The sequence below is a fragment of the Muscardinus avellanarius genome (assembly GCF_963383645.1).
Source record: "Muscardinus avellanarius genome assembly, chromosome: 11".
NCBI lineage: Eukaryota > Metazoa > Chordata > Mammalia > Rodentia > Gliridae > Muscardinus > Muscardinus avellanarius.
Window position 1 is genome coordinate 89,481,886 of NC_137797.1, and position 26,152 is coordinate 89,508,037.

At 46.4% G+C, this 26,152-nt stretch overlaps 1 protein-coding gene across 1 annotated transcript; it reads right to left on the reverse strand.

Moving 5' to 3' along the window:
• Window positions 1–38: 38 nt before the first annotated feature.
• Window positions 39–23,282, reverse strand: KLHL42 (kelch like family member 42; the record flags this gene model as incomplete). The annotated part of the gene is made up of 3 exons (XM_080704937.1): window positions 39–500; window positions 6,320–6,513; window positions 22,486–23,282. 3 exons carry the CDS (start codon window positions 23,280–23,282, stop codon window positions 49–51), a joined length of 1,443 nt encoding a protein of 480 aa, XP_080561063.1. The 3' UTR covers window positions 39–48.
• Between the last annotated feature and the right edge of the window lie 2,870 nt (window positions 23,283–26,152).

The window sequence follows — 26,152 nt, forward strand, 5'->3', positions numbered from 1 at the left end:
TTTTTTTGGTCTTGAACCAGGTTTCTTTTAAATACCAAGTCAACTCAGTCAAGTTTCTGCTTTATTGGGCAGATAAAGAGAAGAGACCAGCAAGTTATGTCCGAAGGCTGGGAAACGTCGAAATGCTTCCCAGCTGTCTGAAAAGATGTTGTACTTGAGGAAGACGCGGTGCTCCAGGCTGGTGGACAGGGTCACGTCTCGGCTCATAATGTAGATGCCATCATTGTGCAGCGCACAAGTCAAGTTCAGACCTGATTTGGACGTGTTCTCCTTGAGGTAGAGCCACTGCCGGGTGACAGTGTTGTAGGACTGCACGGTGAGCATGTCCTCACTCTGGCTGCTCCTCCGGTTGGGCCCGAATTCGTGGAGACACCCCCCCACGATGTAGATGGTCTCCTCCACGGACACCATCTGCTGCTTGCGGATGTGGACGTCACACGTTTCAAAGAGCGTCCAGATGTCGGAAGATGGGCAGTACTGCAAAATGTTCATGTTGCGGTCTGAAACACAGAAGGAAGGCAAGTGATGATACAGGCGCCCGCAGGACCATGGAGTCTTCTAGATGCACAATTTGCTCACACAGAGGCAAAACTCTCGGAAAAGCAGAGGTTAGAGAAATAGTCTAACAATGGCCGGGGAAAGATGTTTGGATTCAACCCCATCTACCTCCCATTTACGCATTTCTCCTTGTTGGGAGCCTTAGAGTCGTAAAGCCAACTCTTATCAACAGTACAGAATGGCTACTGTGGCATACAGGAAAGACGCCCACCTCCAGAGGATCTCTTCCTTTTTCCCTGAAAGGGAATCAAACCCAGACCTTGCAAATACTAGGCAAACACTCAAGCACTACATCCCCACCCTGAGGATTCTACTTATGACCGATGATCCTAAGAACCAGGGAGCCAGCCCCGCGGGATCTCCAGGACAGGCGCACAGTCTCACCGCCTGCCTACCAACAAGCAGACTCACGTGGCAACCCCACTTCATACAGACTAACAGACGCCCATCTGTCCGCCTGCCCCCTGCCCAAGAGACGGTCAGCGGATGGTCTGTGGATGAAATCAAAGACTAGATGAAAGTCGGCTCTGACATTCTTTAGTTGGCAGCTATTTCCTTTAGTGAAAAATGTTACCTCTTATTTACAGTGCCTGTAAAACTGAGAATATCTATTTTGTTGTTGTTGTTGTGCTAGAAATTAAACACTGGGCCTTGTGCATGAAAGGCAAGCACTACCTCGGAGCTACATCCCAGTCTTTTCTAAATTTTATTAATTTATTTACTTACTTACTTATTTATTTTTGCAGTACTGGAGATGGCCCAAGGGCATTCTACCCCCGAGCCCACTCCCAGCCCAATTTTTTATTCTTTATTTTGAAACAGTCTCACTGAGTTGCAAAGGGCCTCACTAGTAGCTCAGGCTGTCTGCGAACTGCGATCCTCCTGTCTCAGTCTCCCAAATGCTAGGTTTACAAGTGTGCACCACCATGCCCAGCTCTAAATTTTATTTTTAGGGCCAAGTCTCAGGTTGGCCTTGAATTTTGATCCTCCTGCCTCAACCCCCACGTAGCTAAAATGACTGTCTTGTGTATGACAATATCAGGCCTATTTTGCGTCTCTTTTTTAAATAGTTTTTTTTTTTTCCTTTTCTCCTCTAGGAGAGAACATATGGAATATTTTATCTCAGCAGGAGAAGAAAAAAACATTGAGTAATGAGAAAGAATAAACTTTCTGTTCTTTGTTAGACAAACCACAAAAACTGTCAGCGGAGGGGCAGCTGCGCCTGGGACCCGGCACGCCACTACAGCGTGCAGCATGCCTACCTACTGCTGCAGAAGCCCACAGCTCCTTTTCTGAAGGGGTTACCTCCTGCTTCAGCCCCTCCTCTGGAGGAAGATGGACCCACCCATAACTGGCTCTGCTGATAGAGCTCTACAGACTGAGCTGGTGCCAACGGCAGTACCTCTTAGGAGGGCATGGAGTAAGACCAGGTCCAGTGTGTACACGTCCCTGTGTCTGCAGAAATTTGAGAATTGTTACAGCTTTAGAAAACTGTCCTTCTGATTTCCATCCACATCAATAAACCTCCGGGTATTTCTTTTTACTGTGGCTCTTGTGATAAAGCCCGTTCTAGGCAATGGTGCCAGGAGTGTGGTTCCTCACTATTCGAAGGTGTTCCTGCCCTCGTCACCTGGCTCTCCACTGAAGGAATAGAGGACTCATTCTAGCGAGGACCCCGTATGTCCCAGTTCCAGGTCTAAGGGTCTTTCTAATTTTGTTTTGTTCAGTACTGGGGGTGGAACCCAAGGGCATTCTACCTCCAAGCTACACCCCTGGCCCTATTTTTTTTCTGTATTTTTGAAACAGTGTCTCACTGAGTTGCAAAGAGTCTAAGACTGAAGCTGTCTTCAAACCACAATCCTCTTGCCTCAGCCTCCCAAAGGCTGGGATTACAAGCATGCGCCACCATGCCTGGCAATCTTTCCAGGTCTTATGCAAATGTTCTCTGCCCTTAGCTGGGCACAGTGGCTCATGCCTATAATCGCAATACTGAGGAGGCTGAGACAAGAGAATTGCAGGTTCAAGGCCAGCCTTGGGAACCTAGTGAGACCCTCAACAACTTAGTGATATCCTGTTTCAAAGTAAACAAATTTTAAAAAGAGCTGGGAGGTAGAATGCCCCTGGAAGGGAAGAAGGAAGAGAAGAAAATTTAACTGGGCGCTATGGCATATGCCTGTAATCCCAGTACTTAAGAGGGTAAAACAAGAAGATCACAAGTTCAAGGCCAACATTGGCAACTTAGTAAGACTTTGTTTTACAAAATAAAAAAAAATAAAGAGTTGGAGGTAACTCAGTGGGAGAATATCCCTGAATTCGTTCCTAAGCAACACACACACACACACACACACACACACACACACACACACACACACACGTTCTGTGTCCTCATTCAACAAGAGCCCAGACCACAATGAAGTGGTTGGAGTTGGTGGGATGATATTTGTTTTATGTTTAAAACTGGTTCTGAAGTATCACAAATTACCCTTCTTTTACTTAGGGTTACTCTATCTGTCTACTGAATTCTGCATTTCTTGAATGGTTGCCAAAAAATTAAAATAACCAAACAGCTATTATAAAGGCCTTGAATTGTTATTTACTAAACTTTACAAGTTTTGCCAGGCGTGGTGGCGCACGCTTGTAATCCCCGCGCTTGGGAGGCGGAGACAGGAGGATCGCGCAGGTTCGAAGCCAGCCGTGCTGGTTTAGGAGACCCTATTTCTAAATTTTAAAAGTATAATAGGTCTGGGAGTGTAGCCCAAAGTAGAAGGGTTTCCAGGAACCCAATACCACACACACACACAAAAAAAAAAAAACTTTACAAGTCTTACCCAACTTAAGTCAGTAGGATAAGATCTCATCTTTAAGTTCTTGTTATTATTTTTTTCCATGACAATTAGAATGACCTGTTTGGCCTACAAGGAACTATTAGGTAAGGCTGGGGAAACCCCAAGCAGAGGAAGGCCTCAGAGTACCAGCAATGGCCCTGCCAGCTCATCTTAGAAAACGAATTTTCAGCCCTTCCACAAACACCATCATCCACATCACTAACCACCCATCCTGGTCTCTGGCACAGGGAATCCGGGCAGAAATCACAGTGGGTGGCCCCAGTGAAGGAGATACACTGCTGGTGGCTTGCAGAGCTACAAAACACACTAGAAGGCTTTTCCCGGTCAAATCTGAAGAACATTTGCTCGGCCAGGGTCATGGAAACAACTAGGAAATCTACCAGCAGAGCCTCTCTGGGTGACGGTGCTGCCTGGCTGTGCGCAGCAGCTCCTGGGTGGAAGGGAAGTCCAGGGGCACATGTGTGTTCTGTTGGCCCCCAGGATGCACTGTGTCAATCTAAGGAGGTATCAGTATCTTTCCAGGCATCCACGGTAAATAATGTGGCTACTTACTTTCCTGGAAGAAAAGAAACTGACAGACACACCAGAGTTTGGGGGTAGGAGAGGTCAAAGCTATTTAAGCATAAAGTTGATCTCTGTACCCTAGTGTTGAGGAGAAAAGAAATATCTGCCAAGTCACCTATGTGCTCTTTGCAAAGAAGAAAGTGGCAGGAAATTACCTTCAGTGGAGGGCAACTGGAGAATGAGGAGGGCAGGGCGCAGCTCAGTGAGAGAGGGCTTGCCTAGCTTACAGGAGGGCCTGGGCTCCATTCCCACCAGAGAGGAAAAGAGAGGGACGGGAGGGGAGGGGAGGAGAGGGAAGGGAGAGAAGGGAGAGAGAGAGGAGAACTAGAACTCGACTGCTTTCAGTGCATTTTTCTTTGTCTTTTTTTTTTTGGGGGGGGGGGGTCCTGGGGATGGAACCCAGGGCCATTCTACCTCCAAGCTACATGCCCAACCCTATTCTTTATTCTTTATTTTGAAACAGGGTCTCACTGAGTTGCAAAGGGCGTCAATAGTAGCTGAGGCTGGCCACGAACTGCAATCCTCCGGTCTCAGCCTCCCAAGTGCTGGGATTACAAGCGTTGCGCCACCACGCTGGACTTTGTCATTGTCTAGTCTTGAATGCCTAAATTCACATGCCACCTATAGTGGGCTAAATGGTGGCTCCCCAAAAAAGTCTATTTACCTTCTAGCCCTCAGAACCTCTGAATGTGACCTTATTTGGGGGGAAAAAAGGCCTTTGCAGATATAACTAAGAATCTTAAGATGAGATCATTCTGGATTATCCAGTGGGCTCCAAATTCAATGACAACTGTCCAGGAGACACACACAGAGATTAGAAGACTGTGAAGACAGAGGCAGAAACCCACATGCCCTCACTGGAGACAGAAGAGAGAGAAAGAACTCTCCCTAGAGCATTTGGAAGGAGCAGCACCTGCTGAAACCTTGATTTCCGCCATCTGATCTCTGCCACTGTGAAAAAATATATTTCTGTTATTTTAGGCTATCAGGTTTGTGCTAATTGTTATGGCAGTCATCGGAAACTAATATACCACCACCATACCCCCATGGACTCAGCTGCTTAGAGGCATGCTAGGAAATGTCAATCAAAATATTCTGCTGTCTCACACACACAGAAAAGGCAATCAACCAGGCAGCACCGTCCCAGCCTGTGGTCCCTATAGTTGGGGGGCTGAGAGAGGAGTCTCATGAATTTGTAATCAGCCTCAGCAACTTAGGGAGACCTTGTTACAAAATAAAAAAATGAAATAGGGCTGGGGGAGCTGGGCATTGTGATGCATGCCTGTAATCTCAGTACTTGAGAGGCTGAGCCAGGATGATTATAGGTTCAAGGTCAGCCATGTGTGTTAACGTAGCAAGGCCCTATTTCAAAATAAAAAATAAAATATGGCTGTGCAATCCACAGTACCAAAAATAAAAATAAAAATGGGGCTGGGGGTGTAGCTCAGAGGTAGAATGTCCCCGGTTTTAATCCCCAGTACACACAAAAATAATTTTTAAAGAAAAGGTTGAGGGTATAGCTCAGAGATAGAATGTTCCTTGGTTCAATCCCCACTACCTCCCCCCAGCACACACAAGTACAAACCACACAGGGACACCTTAACAAGTGATCATCACCTCTTGCTGGTCAAAAAAGAATTCTCTTGTATCCGTGCCCCTCCTGTGACATGTGACCAACACAGTATAGCTGGGTTTCAGGATCCATATGCGACGTGTTTGTGCTCAGGAAGGGCGAGAACAAAAGCAAAGCCCACAGGCAGCCCCAGCACCGTGGGGCTGGATGAGTGCCTGAGTGCGCTGGGGAGAGGGATGCTCAGACAGTGCAACCTCCATACACCCGGCACAGCCAGGACCCAGGTGGCTGACCACAGGCTGGGTTTCCAAAGCAGAAATAGAACATTTCCTCAGAGCTCCCCCAGCATTCCCCTGGCTCTTTATTTTGTTTTATTTTCATTTTTTGGTACTGAGAATTGAACCCAGGGACATTTTACCTCTGAGCTATACCTTTATTTATTTATTTATTTATTTATTTTAATTTTGAAACAAGGTCTCATTAAGTCACTGAGGTTGGCCTTGAACCTACAAACCTCCTGTCTCAGCCGCCCAAGAACTGAGAGTATAGGCGTGCACCACTGCCAGCTCCCACTGGATTTTGATGCTTATGTATGGTCACTGGAGGCCTCTGGAGTCCAAACCACCCCTGTCATACAGGGCTCTCTTCCAGATGTGGAAATATATAGTATCTAGTACATAAAATCCCACTCTGGTATGCCAGTCTCCTCTGCACCCTGCCACCCTCCCCAGGCCACTGAAGCTTACACAGTGGAGCAGCGACTCAGCCCCTCACTTACCTCTGGTGGTATAGCCTCCAATGACGTATATTTTCCCCTTACACTCACATGCAGAGAACTCTGCCAGGGGATTTGGCAAAGGTGCCACAAAATTCCAGGCATCCTGCTCGGGATTGTAACATTCCACGTTAGAAACAGCCTGCCCGCCGATGGCGTAGAGTTTTGAATTGACAGCCACAAGCTTGAAGTTGGACCTGAAAGAGAAACACAAGGGCCCGTGAAGTCAGCTCTTCTGATCGTGAAGTAAGTAGACAGTATGGACTGTCAAGCCGAGTGTGGAGTCTGCAGGTCAGGGGAGGAAATCAGCTCTCCACCCTGGAGCCATTCTGCCTGAGAACTGAAGAAAAGCATGTGTGTGTGCTGTGGAGGATTGAACCCAGAGGGTTTTCTACATCTGAACTATGTCTCTAGGGCCGCGCTACATTGCTGAGGCTGGCTGAGAACCTGAGATCCTCCTGTATCAGCCTCCCAAGTACTGGTGTTACAGGTGCGCACCACCACACCTGGCTCAAAAGATGACTTCTCACAATGTACTCTTGCCCCCCGGACTCCACAGAAATGCCAGGCTGCCCCAGCACCAGCAACTGAAAACAAGTAGTTCAATACAAGTACTAATCTTACCTAGCTTTGGGCCAAGAGCCAATGTACTCTGTATATACTAAAGTCAAACAGCTGGCCCTCTCAATCCACACCATTCACATCCATGGGCTGAAAATGTTTGGGGAAGCCAGGTGCATGCATGTCATCTCAGTAACTCAGGAGACTGAGGCGCAAGGATTGTGAATTCAAGGACATCATGGAAAACTTAGTGAGCTTTGTTTTGAAGCAAAAATATAAAAAGCACAGGGGATGTACTTCAGTGGTAAAGTGTCCCCAGGTTTCATCCCCAGTACCAAAAAAAAAAAAAAAAAATGAAGGAAGAAGGGAGACAGGAAATTGTTGGAGAGAAGATGCACTTGCACGAAACATACACAAACTCTTTCTCCTCATTATTCCCTAGAAGACACAGCATAACTATTTGCAGAGCATTTCATTGCATATCATAAGTCATCTAAAGATGACTTAAAGTATATGGGAAGATTATTTATATGAAAATACTATGTCACTTTATATTAAGGGCTTGAGCATCCATGGATTTGCGTATCTGCGGGGATCCTGGAGCCAATTCTCCATGGACACTGAAGGATGACTATATTTTCTTTCCAGGGCAGAGGCAAGTGGCAAGGGAGAAAGGCACCTGCCATGCTGTCCACAGAATAGTCATCACATCCTTCCTACTGAGGAGGAAGGCTCCATCTCAGTGCTCCTACACAGCTCTGATACCTACACCGCTGGGGACCCATTTACCACTGGAGCACCTGTGCGGCTACTAAGCCTCCCTCCTCTATCAGAGGGCATTTCTATATGGCTTCAGAACATATGAATGAGGAGAAGTAAGCACTGAACTAATTAAAAATATTCTGATATAGTATATTTAGGATATCTATAAATGTTAATAATACCTATATCAACAAATGTGCTCTAATATTAATTTTTATTTATTATTTATTTTTTGGTACTGGGGATTGAACCCAGGGGTGTTCTACCTCTAAGCTATACATACCACCAGCCCTATTTTATCTTCTACCTTGAAACAATCTCACTAAATTACCACACACTGGCCTTGAGCCGACTATCCTCCTACCTCAGCCCCTGAAGTACTAGGATCATAGACAGACGTGTGCCGCTGCCCCTGGAAAGAATTTTTTTTAAAAGAAAAATAAACTGGCTTCTGCAGGTGTGGTAACCCATGCATGTCATCCCAGTACGTAAAAGGCCGAGACACAAGGATCTTAAGTTTGAGGTCAGCCTCAGCAACTTAGCAAGACTATGTTTTAAAACAAAAAATAAAATAAAATAAAATAAAACAAAAAGGGATAGAGATGTAGATCAGTGGTGGACTGACCCTGAGTTCAATCTGTATTACAAAAAAAAAAGAAAGAAAATAAAATGAAAATGAAACACACACTGGTTCCAAGCCCGACAGTCATATATAGTTAAATGCTACTTATTCTTGTAAACACTAGATAAGACTCATGAACTGAAAGGTAAGACGAGCTGGGTGTGGTGCCAAACATCTGTAATCCCAGTGTGTGGGAGGTTTGAGGCCAGCCTAAGCACCTCAGTGAGGCCCTCAGCAACCTAATGAGACTCTGTTTCAAAATAAAAAACCAAAAGGGATGGGGTATAGAGTTCAGGAGTAGAATGTACTTGAGTTCAATCCCTACTATGAGAAAGAGAGAGAGAAAAAAAAAGAGCCAAAGAAGAGAAAGAAAAGAAAAAGAGGAGGCAAGGTGAAGTTAATTTGCTCCAGTGAGCACACAGAGATTCTCTGGTCCTTGGAAGGACCATCATTTGGGAGCGCCAGGCCAATGGGTGCGGATCCCTGCAACAGGCACAAGGTACAGAAGCGTGCGCGTCGGCGTGATGGAAGAGGAAGTGATTTAAGACCTGAGCACAAACCAGGAGGCCCTGGCTTGAGCCCCAGCTCTGCCAACCAGCCACCTGAGCCCAGCCCAACCACCTCACACCCGCATCACATAACTTTCATCACAAGGTGGTCGCGATGATGAACTCAAATGGCCCATCACAAAGCACTGTACATAAACCAAGTGGACCTAACAGACATGTACAGAATACTCCATCCAACAACAGCTGAATCCACATTTTTCTTAGCTACTCAGGGAAGTTTCTCCAAAACAGATCATATGCTAGGCCACAAAGCAATGAAATTTTTAAAAAGTTGAAATAATTCCACTCGTTTCAGATCATAATGAACTGAAAGTAGATATCAGCAGTAAGATCCAGAAGAATTACATAAATACATGGAGACTAAATGATGCACTTTGAATAAAAGCTGGATCATAGAAGAAATAACTGGAGAAATTAAAAAATCCCAAGAATCAAAAATAGAAACACAACCTACCAACCTACCAAAATCTACAAGACACTTTGAAGGTGGTTTTAAGAGGGAAATTTATAGCACTGAGTGCCCACATAAGAAAAACAGAAAGTCACCAAATAAACAACCTAATGATACACCTCAAGGCCCTCAAAAAACAGGAAAAGACTAACCCCAAAGCCAGTAGAAAGCAAGAAATAATTAATTCAGGACAAAAATCCATGAAATAGACACCACCAAAAGTACAAAGATCATCAGAAGTTTTCATTTTGAAAAGATAAGCTTGATAAAACCTTAGCCAACCTAACCAAAAGAAAGAGAAAACCGATACAAATTACAATATAAGAGATGAGAAAGGACATATCACTACTAAACTGCAGGGAAAACTAGAGCATTATCAGAAACTATTTTGAAAATTTATATTCCAGTATAATGGAAAACCTTGACAAATTACAAATTTCTGAATACATACACTCTACCTAAATTGTACCAAGAAGACATAGGAAACCTAAACAGAGCAGGAGCAAATAAAGATAATAAAACAGCGACAGAGCCTTCCAACAAAGAAAAGTCCAGGACTAGATAGATTCCCAACTGAATTGTACAAGAAAAACCAAGCCCACACTCTTCAAATTATTCCATGAAATAAAAAGAGATGGTATACTTCCAAACTCATTTGACAAAGCCAGTAACACCTCAATACCAAAACCAGTCAGAATGGCAATCGCCAAGAATGAAAACAATGATAAATCCTGGCAGGGATGTGGGGAAGCAGAAATTCTTAAACACTATTGGCAGGATTACAAATCAGCCAGCTGCTATGGAGATCAAAATGAAAGTGTCTCGGAAGACTGGGAATGGAACCACCATGTGACCCGGCCACACCACTCCTCAGTGTCTTCTCAAAGTTAGAATAGCACGATGAGACGTGCATATTTATGCTTACTGCAGTAAAATTCACAATAGTCAAATTATTGAACCAGCCTGGGTGTCCATCAACAGATTTATGAAACTGTTATATATATATGTATATGTATATACATATATATGCACAGTTTAATTTTACTCGGCCATAAAGAAAAAAAAATGTGATTTTTTTAGGGAAATGGATGGAACTAAAGAACATTACGGTGAGACTGGCCAGTCTCAGAAAGTAAAGGGTCATGTTGTTTCTCTCATATGTAGAAATGAGAGGAAAATTGAGAAACAAAAGGAACTTCAGATAAAGGAAGAGAGAGAGCAGTAGAACAGTGAAAGGGAATTTAGGGAAGGAGGGAGGAGGAGAACAAGGAGATTTGATGGAGAAAACAGTTTAAATAATACTGTGTAGCTATATTATGTTATCAGTACCAATCTAAATAATACACACAGGAACGGGGAGGGAGCGGGGAGGATTCAGAGGGAAAGATGCCAAGTGCTGTGTGCAGGTGCGTCCTATCTACCGGAACCTCATTATGATGTATAATTACAATGTGCCAATCAAAGTATATCTTAAATAAATAAAAATAAAATAAACAGCCAGGAGTAGTGACACATACCTTTAATCTCAGTACTTGGAAGGCTGAGACAGGAAGATCTCAGGTTTTGAGCATGGCCTAAGCAACCTAGTAAGACCAGTATTTTTTTTTGCTGTGTGTGTGTGTGTGTGTGTGTGTGTGTGTGTGTGTGTAGTAATGGGGATTGAAGCCAGGAGCATTCTACCTCTGAGCTACACCTCCAACCCTATTTTATTTTTATTTTGAACCAGAGTCTCACTAAGTTGTGGAGAGCCTAAGTTGCTGAGGTTGGCGCAAAACCTGTGATCCTCCTGTCTCAGCCTCCTGAGTACTGGGATTGCAGGCTTGTGCTACCATACCTGACTGAGACCCTGTTTCAAAATAAAAAATAAAATAGGAAAATAGGACTGGAGGCCTTGCTTAAAGGTAGAATGCACCTGGGTTCAACCCCCACTACTACTAGTAAGAATAATAATAACAATAAAATAATAAACAATAATATAAAAAAGCACTGCAGAGATAAGATACTATTATTTCTTCTCAACTTTCTACTATGTGAAACAAACATGCTGGATTGAGTAAATTTTGCGGCTATACCTAACTCCAACACAAAGATTTCTACAAAAAACATGATCTCAGAAAAGAATGGTGGTAGAGGCTACCAAATGCAAATAAAATAATTACATCAGAGAGTAGATTAAGAAGCAGCCTAGGCTTGGTCTCCCAGAGCTGTTCAAGAAACTCTGGTGCCCTATGAGACAGAAAATACATTAGTAACAACTACCTACTAAACAGTTTTTTCTAAAGGTGCCTGTGATGCTCATTTTTAAATGTGTTTTCATTTAGCTTTATTTTTCAAATCAGAGCGTGAACAGAGTACTCTTCATGAAGAGTTTCTTCCTGGCCATTAAACCCAGCCAGCCGTTCAATGTTTCGGGGCAAGCGACCTCGCCAGGGTGGCAGTTACTGGGGGGTCCCTGATTCATGTTTACCTTCCCCGCTGCCAATGGTCCTTAAAATCCAACCATGATGTCCTCTCTGTGTGTGCAAATTTGGGGAACCAAGGAAATAAAGCTTGCAGCTGAGCGCTAAATTTTACCAGCCCTCAATTTGTTTTTGCTCCCCAAAGGTACACAGACAATAAATCTTGCAAGATCAAAACAGTTTTTACTGTTCACCAGGATAATCATTTGTCCTGAGCAAAAAGGTAAGGGGCTTTTTTGGAGGTGGAATGAACAGGCAGCTAAGAAGTAAATGATTCTGTTTCTCCAGACCCTAACGTGCCCAATATCATTTGAAGAGAGGAGAAATACTTTATTAATGTTGGCTTTAAGATGAAATTGCCACTTAAAATGGACCATTTACTACAGAGGCATACTGGCCAGGGAGCTAACTTCATTCAGCTTCAACAGCCTGTAACCGTGGGAAAATCACTGAATCTCAGTGTACTTGTGCCTCAGTTTCCCCACTTGAGAATCAGCACACAGAAAGAGGTGAAAAAGACACCAGCTGCAGAAAGAAAGTCCTCTCCATTGTGCTCTGGGGAATACTGTTCTCGAGTCAGAAGGCTTGTTTCTTAACCTGGGGACGGCTGGTTTCTCATCTGTTACCTGCAGGAGTAACTTGCCCTGTACCCTGCAACTCTGTACCAAGAGCTCTGTCATCAGCAAATTCTCTCCACTTTCTGTCTCATCTCCAACTTCCTAAAAACACCCTCAACTTTTCCCCTCCTCAATGGAAAAAGGTGTATATCCAAGCTATCACTTTGAAATATTATCATCTTGGCCCAGCATGGTGTGATTCATACCTATAATCCCAGTGCTTGGGAGGCTGAGACAGGAGGATCTCAAGTTCAAGACCAGCCTCAGCAACAAAATGAGACTCAGAAACCCACCGAGATCTATTTCAAGTAAAAAGGGCTGGGGGCATCACTCAGCAATAGAATGTACCTGGGTTCAGCCGGGCATGGTGGCGGACGCTTATAATCTCCACACTTGGGAGGCCAAGACAAGAGGATCACACAGGTTTGAAGTCAGTCTCAGCTAGCTTAAGAGACCCTGTTTCCAAATAAAATATAAAATAGGTCTGGGAGTGTAGCCCGGAGGTAGAAGGCCCCTGGGTTCCATCCCCAGTACCACCAAAAAAAAAAAAAAAAAAAGTACCTGGGTTTAATCCCCAGTACCACAAAACAAAAACAAAAACAAAAAACTGGCCCAGCACGGTTTGCACCTATAATCCTTCTTCTTAGAATGCTGAGAAATAGGAGGATTGAAGGCTGCAGGACAGCCTCAACAACTTAGTGAGACCCTACTTCAAAATAAGAAATAAAAAGGGCTGGGGATGTAATTCAGTGTTCAACCCCCCCTGGGTTCAATCCCCAATCCCACAAAGAAGAAAGACCGAGTACGCCACAGAGGGGCTGAGTATAAAATATGAAGAAACGTCACGTAGTGAGTGACCTCGACCCTGACCCAGAGGAAGCGCGCAGGAAACAGAAACCATCTCATTAGCTTGTTCCACAGGAAGCTGGTGACCATTAGAATAAACATTCAAGTGAACCGCTGCACTCCCTCCCCGGCCCCCAGAAGACGTGCAGTGTACAGACCACCCAGCTCTTCTGACCCATCTTCTGCCCTCTGCCTGCTTCCTGCCATCTGCCTATGTAGTCGCCTCCCCTGGGTACCAGGAGGCTGGGAGTGTGACACAGCGATCACTGCTTCAACCTCTTATCACCCCTTAGCAATTTAAACTGTCGGCCAAAATTAAACTGGGGGATGAACAGACATAGTCTTCTTTGCACGGCTCCCAGGCCTCTTTGTAACAATAACCACAGAGGACGAAACCTCTCAACAGTCTCATGTTTCTAGCAATGTTCTGAAACATTTAAACTTTGGCTGTGAGGATTCAGGCCAGCTCAAGAAACAAGACCGGCTAAACAGCTGGGCATCCACCTCTGCCGGCAGGTAGCCGTGTGTGAAGTCTCTCTCGGCCTCGCTGTATTCGCACACCAAAGGGCACAGCCCAGCTCCATTTTAGAGCAAAAGTCCAAGGCTGGAGACGAGCTGGCAATGCACAACACTAAGGGACCTGCCGCGGCGACAGTGGCCAGTTCCTGCAAGTTATTGCTCATTAAAGCGAGGAGGTAAAGCAATTTTGTGGTCACACAAGCTTTTACATGTGACGCCTTCTGTCCCGACGACTCCTGAGGCCTAATCCCTGCTCAGACAGTAAGTCAGCATGGCGCACCTGGGCCTCGCGAGCCCTCCCAAGGGTGCTGCGCACTCCTGCCGCCAAGCTCGAGCCCGGGGAGCAGCGCTGCGTTTCTTTCTTTCTGCCCCATAGACTGTTCTCCAGGGTGCAAAGGCTTCATGAAATTCTCCAGCTCAGGGTTCCCGCTCTTTAGGGTGCTGGATCACGGCATGGCTCAGCCCCCAGGGAGAGTGGGCCGCTCACCCTGTGACCCCTTCATCTAAGTAAAAGTGGGTGGGGACACAGGCAGCCACTGTCAAAGTGAATCAAGGCAGACGGAAAGGCCCGGCAGCCGGAGGCGAAGCCTGCCCTTCTTTTTTAAGGTTCCTGGTATGGAATCTGGACTGGATGCGCTATCCAGGAACAATCCACACTAGGTTTTATTTGCCCTCCTCCCATTGTCTAAACTTAATTTTAAACTCACTGAGGGCAGGAACTTTAATCCCTGCTTCTGTGTCTCCACAGGTGGCTAGAAACACACTGGGTGAAGCTGAGACACACATGACATTTTATTATTTATTTCGGTACTGGGATGGAACCCAGGGCATTTTACTTCCCAACAATGCCCCCAATGTTTTTTATTTTATTTTTTGTTTTTTTATTTTTTTGGTGGTACTGAGGTTCCTGGAAGCCCTTCTACCTCCGGGCTACACTCCCTGACTTATTTTTATAATTTGGAAACAGGGTCTCTTACGCCAGCACGGCTGGCTTCGAACCTGCGCGATCCCCCTGTCTCCGCCTCCCAAGCGCGGGGATTACAAGCTGCGCCACCACGCCCAATGTTTTTGATTTTGAAACAATGTCTCAAGTTGCTGAGGAGCTCACTAAGCTGATGGGCTGTCCTTGAGCCTGCGGTCCTCCAGTCTCAGCCCAGCTTACAATGACACTTTTAAATGTGATGCAATACTAAACAATTACTATACTGCTTCCTGGAAAAATAATTTCTTGAGCAGAAAGTACCAAACCCTATGATTTACTGCCTTTCCCATCTTAAGTAAGTGTGGTCATCACATGCTGTGGATTTCACTTTTACAGGTTTAGATACAATAGCAGACTGAGCAGGAATTTCCTTTTCCTTCTTCACAGTTTCACAAATGGATTTGCTCTTACTGTAGAGCTGAGCAACCTCAGACCAGGACCTTTCCTCCTTTCCTCCTTTCTTTCTTTCTTCTTTCTTTCTTTCCTTCCTTTCTTTCTTTCTTTTCTTTCTCTTTCTTTCTTTCTTTCTTTCTTGTCTGGGGATGGAACCCAGGGGCATTTGACCTCGAGCTACACCCCCTGCCCTATTTTTTATTCTTTATTTTGAAACAGTGTCTCACTAAGTTTCAGAGGGCCTCACTGAGTAGTAGCTGAGGCTGTCAACAAACTGCAAACCTCCGGTCTCAGCCTCCCGAATGCTGGAATTACAAGCACGCGCCACCACGCCCAGTTTCTCTTTCCTTTTTAAATAGAGAACTTTCACCTTGCATCCTTAGTAAGCACTTTGCACATCTTGTTGACACATCCAAAAGGACCCCACCCGAGCACACTGCAGTACTGTTAAGTACACAAGCACTGCAGTACCAATACAGGTGTCTGAACACCAGTGACTGAGTGACTAACGGGTGGGTAGTGAACACAGGGTGGATACACTGGACAAAGGGGTAATTCATGTCTCAGGCATGAGATTTCATCACTCTACTCAGAATGGCATTCCAGTTAATTTATGGATTCTTTCTAAAATTTTCCACTTAATATTTTTGGGCCATGGGTAACTAAAACCATGGATATCAAAACTTTTAAAAAGAAAGGACTATTATTTATTTATTTATTTATTCATTTATTTATTTTGGTGGTACTAGGGCTGGAACCCAGAGGCTTTCTACCTCTGGGCTATACTCCCAGACCTATTTTAAGTTGCTGAGAGCCTCACTAAGTAACTGAGGCTGGCTTTGAACCTGCGCGATCCTCCTGTCTCGGCCTCCCAAGCGCTGGAATTACAAGCGTGCGCCACCACGCCTGGCTAAAAAGGAAGGACTATTAATAAAACATGATATGCAGTACTTGGGAGGCTGAGACAGGAGGATCGCAGGTTTGAGGCCAGCCTCAGCAACGCAGGAAGACTCAGCAGCCTAGTAACATCCTGTTTCAAAACAAAAAATAAAAAGAGCTGGGGATATAACTCAGAAGTAAAATGCTCCTGAGTTCAATCCCCAGTAAGTAACACACACACACACACACACACACACACACACACACACACACACGATAGGTAAATTTACAAATATAAATTAAAAACTATTCATCTTCCCCTAATCTATAAATGCAATCCCAATCTAAGTCCCTATGGGACTTGAAAAACTGACTCTTAAAGTTTACCTGAAGGAGAAAATGTGCAATAAATAGTCAAGAGAAATTAAAAAAAAAAGCAGTGTCAATTCCACCTGATAATAAACTATATCACCAAGCTACTTTATTTTACATTATGTCATCGAGTCGGGCATGGCGGCACACCCCTGTAACTCTAGGAAGCTGAGACAAGAGGAGCTCAGGTTCAAGGCCAACCCCAGCAACTTATTGAGACTCTGTTTCAAAATATTTAAAAATGAGCTGAGGGTATAGCTTGGACGTAGAATGTCCCTGGGTTCAATCCCCAGTACCAAAATAACTAATTAATTTCAAAAAGTAAAATTAAAAAAATAAGAATATGTTACTGGTGCAGGAATGGTCAAACTGGAAGCCTGAAAATCAGCATATAGTAACTAATTTCCCAAATCAGTAAGAAGGAGTGGGCCTGCAGGGACATCCAGGAAAAAATGCTATAACCTTACGTTATACCTTATATGGAAATAAATACCAAAGAGACCTAGACTTAAATGAAAAAGGCAAACTATAAGGTAGAACATGACACAGAGATTTTTTATATATTTAGCCAGTGAAGATCTATGTATGCAAGATACTAAAAGGATACCTATGACAAACCTCATGTCAAAAAAATAAAAATGTCTGCCGGGCGTGGTGGCGCACGCTTGTAATCCCCGCGCCTGGGAGGTGGAGACAGGAGGATCGAGCAGATTTGAAGCCAGCCGCGCTGGCTTAAGAGACCCTGTTTCCAAACAAATAAAAGTATAAAATAGGTCTGGGAGTGTAGCCCTGAGGTAGAAGGGTTACCAGGAATCCTAGTACCACCAACAAAATAAATAAATAAATAAATAAATAAATAAATAAATAAATAAATATGTCTTCATGTAAGAAGACACTGCAGACCTGGAGTCTAAGACTGATGGCGCACAAGGCCTTAGTAGGCTGCGTTCAATTTACTTTACAAGGTCTTGTTTGTTTTTGTGTTACTGGGGTTGGAACCCAGGGGTCTTCTATCTCCCTCTGGCTATCCCCCCAGCCCTGTTTTAGTTTTCATTTGAAAATAGGGTTTCACTATGTTGTTGAGAGCCTTATCAAAAGGGTTTTCTGGTTGTTGATTTACTTCTTTTTTAAACAAGAGTAAACTATTGACATTTAAAAACTGGCGTCAGGGGTGATGGCGCATGTCTATAATCCCAGTACTTAGGAGGCTGAGACAGGAGGATTGCAGGTTGGAGACCAGCCTCTGCAAGAGCAAGACTCAGCAACCTAGTGAGACCCTGTTTCTTCACCACCACCACCACCACCACCATCGTCATCATCATCATCGTCCTAAGAGCTGGGGGATAGCTGAGAGGTAGAAAGTTCCTAGGTTCAATCCCAAGTACCACACACACCAAAAAAAAAAAACAAAAAAAAAAAACCAGCCTAGGATGTTTGGCTGTCTGGCCACACCCCTGGCTCATCCCCGTTTGGGAATAACCGGGTGTGGCTGAGGGCGGAGGCTCTTTGGGCCGGGGGACACGCCTCCTTAGTTCACCCAAACTCCCACCGCCCCGTACTCATCGGCTTCACCTGCCTGGTCACGTTGGGACTTCAATTTTGAACCATACTAAAAAAAATAAAGGCATGGAAAAGCAGGCACTGTTACATAACAGACAAGAGCCTGGATCTACATATAACTTTTAAAATGAATATGAGAAAGTCAAACCAATTTTTAAAAGAAAACTGGCAAAGACCATTTATTTTCAAAAGAAACCTACTAAGCATATTTGAAAAGAACAATCTTCCTTCTTTTTTATACTTGTCCTAGGACTTGAACCCAGGGCCCTCTATACTAGGCTGTACCTCTAGCCTTTTTTTTTTTTTTAACAGACTCACTATGTGCTGGCCTTGAACCTACACTCCTCCTGGCTCAGCCTCCCAAATTCTGGGATTACAGGCATGTGCCACCATACCCAGCACGATCTTTCTTCTAACTAAAGGAAAATCACACCAGTGCTTTTAAGTCAATTTCCCTGAGGGGGAGCAGTGCAGAGGACAACATACCATCTTGGCAGAGGGGCACAGGCAGCTGGCAAGTTCAAATGGCATGCGGATACGCGAGGCTGTCGGAATACTTCTGGACGGGCAATTCACCAGGAGCTACCACAATATAAAATGTGTATACACTCTGCCCTACGTACCCAGGGATTCCAAGATTTTGACATGTGGAACTAACCCACATGCACCTTCTAAAATATACGTTCACATATACCAGGATGTTCAATACAGCACTGTTCATAGTGGCAAACGGAAGCAACCTAAATGCTGGTGAGTAAGGGGAAGGCAAATTACATTAAGTATATCCGTAGGTTGGAAGGCTACACACAGCCATTAGCAAGACAGGAGGAGACCTGCATTTGTGACCACAAAAGCTCAGATACGGTACTCTGCTCTGAGTAAATATAAAGGACCATAATAATTAGTATAAGCTAATAATTTTAGAGTGAAAATAAATATTCATAAGGTGATATATACCCTGATGATAAATATACTACATAGTAGATAAGTACTATATGTCTTAGAGTGACTAGCAGGTGTGGAGCTGGATACAGTGTGGATACATCGAACAAAAGGATGATTGTGTCCCAGGAATACACAGGAACACACACACACACACACACACACACACACACTTCACCCCTTGCTAACCACTATCAACATACTTATATTTATATAAGCATATACTTACATATGTTTAGACATTTATTGTACATAAATATAAGTACATCTATAGATACACTTGCTTTTATTCACAATAAATTTTTCAAGTAAAGTGTAGTTTAAAAAGCATGTACTTAGCCAGGCACAATTGTGGTGCACAGTTGTAATTCCAGTATTTAAGAGGCTAAGACAGGAGAATCATAGATTCACTGCCAGCCTTAGCTACTTAGTGAGACCCTGTTTCAAAATAAAATAATAAAAAAAAATAGGGGTGGAGGTATCTCTTGGAGGTAGAGTTCTCCTAGCTTCAGTCCCCAGTACTTCCAAAAAAAAAAAAAAAAAGCATATACTTATGCATTATTGGAGAGAGAGAGAGAGAGAGAGAGAGAGAGAGAGAGAGAGAGAGAGAGAGAGAAATGGCATGGGGGCACACACCTATAATCCCAGTATTTGGGAAGCTGAGGCAGGAGGATCACAGGTTCAAGAACAGCCCTGGTAATTTAGTGCAATCCTCAACAACTCTGCAAAGTTCTGTTTCAAAATAAAAATGAAAAATGGCTGGGGCTATAGCTCAGAGGTAGAACGCCCTTAGGTTCAATTTTTAGTACCAAAAAAAAAAAAAAGTGAGAAAGGGCACTCCTATGGGGAAGAAAGGGGAAATGGGAAAATAAAAGAAGGCACTACCAAGGATGTATGAAGGACAACGGAGGACTGTGAGGTGCACTGTAGGAGCTAAGGAGGGCACGCTGAGTACAAGCAGAGGCAGCTGGAGACAATGCATAGATGACAGGGAATCTGAGCCTTCCATCCGTAGTCTGAGCACCATCCATAACTACCAAATATTCAGGCTTGTGGTATAAGCTCATTGGCAAAGCACTGAACCTACCCTGTGTGCAGAACCTTGGGCTTAATCCCTAGCACGGGAAGAAGGAAGGGATGGAGGGAGTTTGGAATATTCCTATAGCTCAGATACACAGAAGGCTGAGATAAGAGGATTCAATCTGAGGTCGGTCTGGGCAACAGAGCGAGACCCCCAACTCAAAAATAAAGCTCTTAAAATGTTTTAAAATGCCGGGTGCATCATGGACACTTATCTAGCACTTGCGAGGCTGAGAGAGGAGGATCACAAGTTTGAGGCCAGCTTCAGCAACTTATTGAGATCCTATTTCAAAATTAAAAAATAAAAAGGGCCGGGCATGGTGGCATACACTTGTAATCCTACCACTTGGGAGGCTGAGATAGGAGGATCGCAGGTTCACAGCCAGCCTTAGCTACTTACTGAGGCGTTCTGCAACTTAGTGAGACCTGTTTCAAAATAGAGGGGAAAAAAATAGGGCAGGGTGTGTAGCTCAGAGGTAAAATGCCCCTGGAATCAATCCCCAGTATGAAAATAAATAATAAAATGAAATAAAATAGGCTGGGAGTGTAGCTCAGAGGCAAAATATCGCTGGTTTCAATCCTCAATACAAAATATATATTTTTGAGCTGGGTGTGGTGTCGCACGCTTGTAATCCCAGCATTTGGGAGGCTGAGACCAGAGGATTGCTGTTCGGGGACAGCCTCAGCTACTTAGTAAGGCCCTCTGCAACTCAGTGAGACCCTGTTTCAAAATAAAGTGTAGCTCAGAGGTCAAATGCCCCAGGGTTTCATCCCCAGAACAGCTATATATATATATATATATATTTTTGTTTGTTTGTTTGTTTGTTTAAAAATAACAGCCCCAACACCCAAATTTAAACATAGTATCAGCTTAATGGTGTAAACAATGTATTAAAGAGGGGCTGGATGAAAAGTGGCAGCTTGTAGCCCTTGCCTCTGGAGGAGAGTGTCACAGCACAGCCCTCGGCTTCTTCACTCCTACTTCTTCCGGTTTTCTATAACTGTAGCATGTTTATAAAGGAAAAAGAAATCAGTTTCCAAAGTGAATTTTATATTATGGCAAAAACATAGCCAGTGTTCATCAAATGATCTCTGGCCTCGGGGGCCCCTAAGTGGAGGAAATCCGCACAGCAGATGCCCCATTACTGCTAAGGCTGCCTTTGCCTGGGTATGAGTCCCACAACCCCTTCCTCCAATTTTAGGGAAGCCACCACGGCCCGACCCAAGATGGACTGACAGCAGGGCATTCCTGTCCTTTGCTGGGTTACACGATTCTTCTCCCAGCTTCTGAATGTGGGTTCTGAGGCACCTTGGCCCTACCACCTTTATTTTCTACTGTTTCTTCTTCGCTTGCTCTCATTTTGATATTTCTTTCCAGGTTACTTTCCCTCCCCCCAAGTCCCTCCAAGTCACCTGTGTTCTGGGTGGAAGGGTAGGCAGGATGGGGAGGGAGAGGGCAAGGATGGATTGAAATACATTGGCACTGAGAGAGGCGGGGTCTGAATCCACAGACTGGGGTCTGAATCCACAGATTCAACCAACCGTGGACAGGAAATACCCAGGCAGGAGCGATTTCATCTGTACTGGACATGTACAAACATTCTGTTATTCTCTAAAAAATACAGTCTAGCAGCTATTTTATATAGCATTTACACTGCTTTCGATATTATAATCTAGAGATGATTTAAAGTATACAGAAAAACACGCATAGGTTATATGCAGTTACTATGGCCACCTATACAACAAATATTAGTAACTTTCCTGCAGTTATCTCCTGATCACAGCTCGGGGGTCCCAGTATGGAAGACTTCAAAGTCATCGACAAAAACAACAAAACCCATCCAGGTTTACTGTTGGATGCCGATAATCCCGGTACTTGGGAGGCTGAGGCAGGAGGATCGCAAGTTCCAGGCCAGGTTCAGCAATTTAGTGAGACCCTGTTTCCAGATTAAAAAGGCTGGGGGTGTTTCTTGAAAGTAGAATGCCCCTGGGTGTCAGTACCCAAAAAAAATTATATATATATATATAATTTTATTATATAAATATATAAATATATATAAATATATAAATATATATAAATATATAAATATATAAATATATATAAATATATAAAATTATATATATAATTATATATATACACACATATATATGTATATATATACAGTAACCTATAACACTGAGATATATATATTTCAGTGTTATATATCTCAGTGTTATAGGTTACTGTCCAGGGTGTCATCATAATCAGATCCTAAAAGACAAAAATTTAAAAAAAAAAAAAAAAGAAAAAGCAGTTTTCTTTTCCAAGTATCCTTCCTGGAAATCACAACATCTTCTGTCCACCAGGAGAGAAGCAGAGAAAGCAGTTGTCCCAGAAGGCGCGCGCCTGCGGAGGCCCGGGGCGGCCGGCGACCTCGCGAGGCCCCTTCTTTTCGGCCAAGGTCTCAGCTCGCGAGGAGCTCTGCCGGGGCCCCCGCGGGGTCAGGACGCGCACAGCAGGACAGGCGAAGGGACGGAGAGCCGGCCGCTCGCTCGCTCGCTCGCTCGGGTCTTACCTCTTCTGGTTCATGGAGGCCACCTGCAGCCACTCGTTGGTGCTGGGGTTGTAGGAGTGCGCGGCGGAGATCTCCTGGCTGGTGATCCGGTACCCGCCCACGATGAACAGGTAGTTGTCCAGGATGGCCGCCCCGTAGCCCCTGACGTTCACCAGGTCGGGGGGCAGGTTGCTGGCCAGCGGGAACCACCGCTCCGTCCCCTCCTCGTACCTGAGCATGGACGGGGGCTCGCCCTGGTAGGGGTGCGGGGCCAGGGGGCCGCCCAGGAAGTCGCCCAGGGCCACGAGCACGGGCGTGCCGGCCAGGCGGGCCTCGCGGAGCCGCTGCTTCAGGCCCGGCGGGCCGAGCTGCGGGAAGTGCGGCTGGCCCAGCACCTCGTGGAAGTGCGCCGCCATGAAGCGCAGGCAGGCGTCCTGCAGGTCGGGCAGCCCGTACACCTGCGCCAGGCGGTACAGCTCCAGGCAGTTGCCCAGCCGCACCCGGGACCGCAGCAGCCGCAGCAGCGACGTGACCTGCAGGAAGGAGGCGGCCTCCACCAGCTCGGCCAGCGGGGCCTCGTCGCCGTCGGGCGCCGCGCCGGGCAGCCCGCCCGCGTTGATGAAGTCCAGCACCAGCCGCAGGCCGGGCGCGCTGAGGCCGCGCAGCTGCTGCACCTCGGGGCCGCCGGCCGCGCCGCGGGCCTCGCGCATGCCGGAGCGGTACAGCGCGCGGAAGTAGTCGCTCTGCTCGATCAGCTTGCGCTTGCTCACCGGGTAGCAGCGGTCCTCCAGGCGGATCTGCACCACCTCCTCCGCCATGGCCGGGGGCCCGGGCCCCGGGGCGCTGCCCGCCAGCTCGGCCGCTCGCGCCCTCCGCGTGGGGCGCGCGGGGATGGCGGCCGCGCCGGGGCGGGACGAGCCGGGCCGCGCCGCAGCCCCTCCTCCCGGCCGGCCCGCGCCGCGCCCCGAGGCCCGCTGCAGCCTCCGCCCGCCGCGCCCCGCACGCCCGAGCCCCGAGCCCCGAGCCTGCACGCCCGAGCCCCGAGCCTGCACGCCGAGCTCCCCACGCCCGAGCCCCGAGCCTGCACGCCCGAGCCCCGAGCCTGCACGCCGAGCTCCCCACGCCCGAGCCCCGAGCCTGCACGCCCGAGCCCCGAGCCTGCACGCCGAGCTCCCCGAGCCCCAAGCCCCGAGCTCCCCGAGCTCCCCGCGCCCGAGCCCCGAGCCTGCACGCCGAGCTCCCCGAGCCCCGCACGCCCGAGCCCGCGCCGCCCCAGGCTGGCTGCAGGCCGCGAGGCCGGAGGACGCGCGCCCCCGCGCCTGCCGGGGCTGCGGAGACGCCCGGGTACCGCAGCCCGAGCGCGGGGCCGCCCGCCTGTGCCCCACGCCAGGCAGCAAGGCGCGGGCGCGGGAGGAGCAGGGCCGGGGGAGCCTGGGCCTGGACGGCGAACAGACCTGACGCTGGGGGCGCCCCCCGGGGCGGCTGCGTGGGACCCGGGCCGCGGCGCCAGGCCGCCAAGGCGGCTTCAGGAGGTCCAGGCAGATGCCCAGCGCGCGCCACCAGATGAAAGGGATCGCGAACAAGGGCCTGCATTTGCTGCTGGGCCCCCTTGGCCCGTGTTGTTAAGAAATGATGGAGGCGAAACTCACACGCCTTCTGTTTGTAAGACGTGTTGTCTAACAGCCATTGCTTTTTCTCCTTCAGTTTGGGTGGGTCTGAACGCTTCGGCTCACAGTTCTCTACAGAGGGCTTTTCTCGCTAACTCCTTACCTAGGTGCACCCCTGGCCCTGTCTCCTGAGGACTAGGACAGGATCCCAACTCTTTCCCCTCTTCCCTTACCTAACGTGGTAGAATAAGAAGGCCTACTCCAAGCCCGGCGTGGTGGCCGCACCTGTAATCCCAGCACTTGGGAGGCCGAGACAGAATTACAGGTTCAACGCCAGTTTCAGCAACTTAGCAAGACCTTGTTTCCAAATAAAAAATAAAAGAGTTGGGAGTGTAGCTCAGCGGTAGAATGCCCCGGAGTTTAAGCTCCAGCATCACACACACGCACGCACACACATACACGCGCGCGCACACACACACACACACACACACACACACACACTCTACTCCAGGTAATAATAATACAAATGACCTTTGTTGCTTCATCCTAAAAAAGTGTAGGGAAAATATTGTTACATTACCTTTAGGTATTGTTAAATATAAACTTCAGGAAGCCATTGTTTTTTTTTTTTTTTGTGTGTGTGTGTGTGTGTGTGTGTGTGTGTGTGTGTGTGTGTGTTACTGGGAGTAGAACCCAGGGGCGTTCTACCTCTGAGAGACACCCCAGCCCTAATTTTTTATTCTTTATTTTTGAAACAGGATCTCACTGAGTTGCAAGGGGCCTCACTAAGTAGCTGAGGCCGTCTGCGAACCGCACTCGATCCTTCCATCTCCGCCTCTCAAACCCAGGGATTACAAGCATGTGCCATCACGCCAGGCCAAGAAGCAGTGTTGGGGGCTAAGTTCTGCACTGGGCCCCAACTAGACAAGGCCCAAAGCCAGGCACGGTGGTATGCTGGCACATACGTGTAATCCCAGCACTTGGGAGGCTGAGACAGGAGGATCTCAAGTTCAAAAGATGAGCGATCTCAGCAACCTATGGAGAACTTAAAAACATCAACAAAGAGGGATGGGGTGTAGCTCAGAGGAAGAATGCCCCCGGGGTGCAATTCCCAGAACCACACACTCTCCTGAGGTCCATCCAAGCCTTTTGGCTATTTTTATTCTCCTAAATGGTCCGGGATGGCCTCGAACTTGTAATCCTCCTGCCTCTGCCTCCTGAGTCACTGGGACTACATACATGAACTGCTATGCCTGGCCCAATTTTAGTTTTTTGGCTTTTAACACAGGGACATTCTACCTCCAAGCTACACTCCTAGCCTTTTTTGTTTTGAGACAGGGTCTCATTAGATGGTGGAGGCAGGCCTTGAACCTGCAAATCTCCTGTTTTAACTTCCCAAATACTGGCCCCCACCACCATGCCCACACACTTCAGCTTTTCTCTTGAATGACAAGTTGGTACATAATATCTTCTTCATAAATACATCTCCGCTACTTCAAAATAGCAAGCGGGGAGTCTTGAACAATGGAGAGGAGCACCCACACTTGGCAACTCAGTCCTTGGGAAGCTGAGATAGGAAGATCACAGGTTTGAGACTAGCCTCGGCAATTTAGTGGAGGCCCTCCACAATTTAGGGAGACTCTGTTTCAAAGGAAAAAAAAAAATAGGGCTAGAAGTATGCCTGGGAGGTAGAAAGCACCTGGGTTCAATCTCAAGTACACAAAAACAAGAAGGAAGGAAGGAAGGCAGGCAGGCAGGCAGGCCAGCCAGACAGCCATGGTGATATATGCTTGCAATCCCAGCACTTGGGAGGCTGAAACAGAAGATTGAAGACAACCTCAGCAATTTAGTTGAGGTGCTTAACAACCTAACAATATTCTCTTTCCAAATAAGAAATAAAAACGGGTCTAGGGGTGTACCTTGGAGGTAAAAGGCCTCTAAATTCAATCCCAAGTACCACACACGAAGGCAGACAGTCCGTCAGTCATACTGATGAAACATGAAATCCTTTCAGCACACCATGTATGTTTACTTCCGTGTTTTTCCCTATGTAATTTAGATACCTCCCACTGATGTGTTAT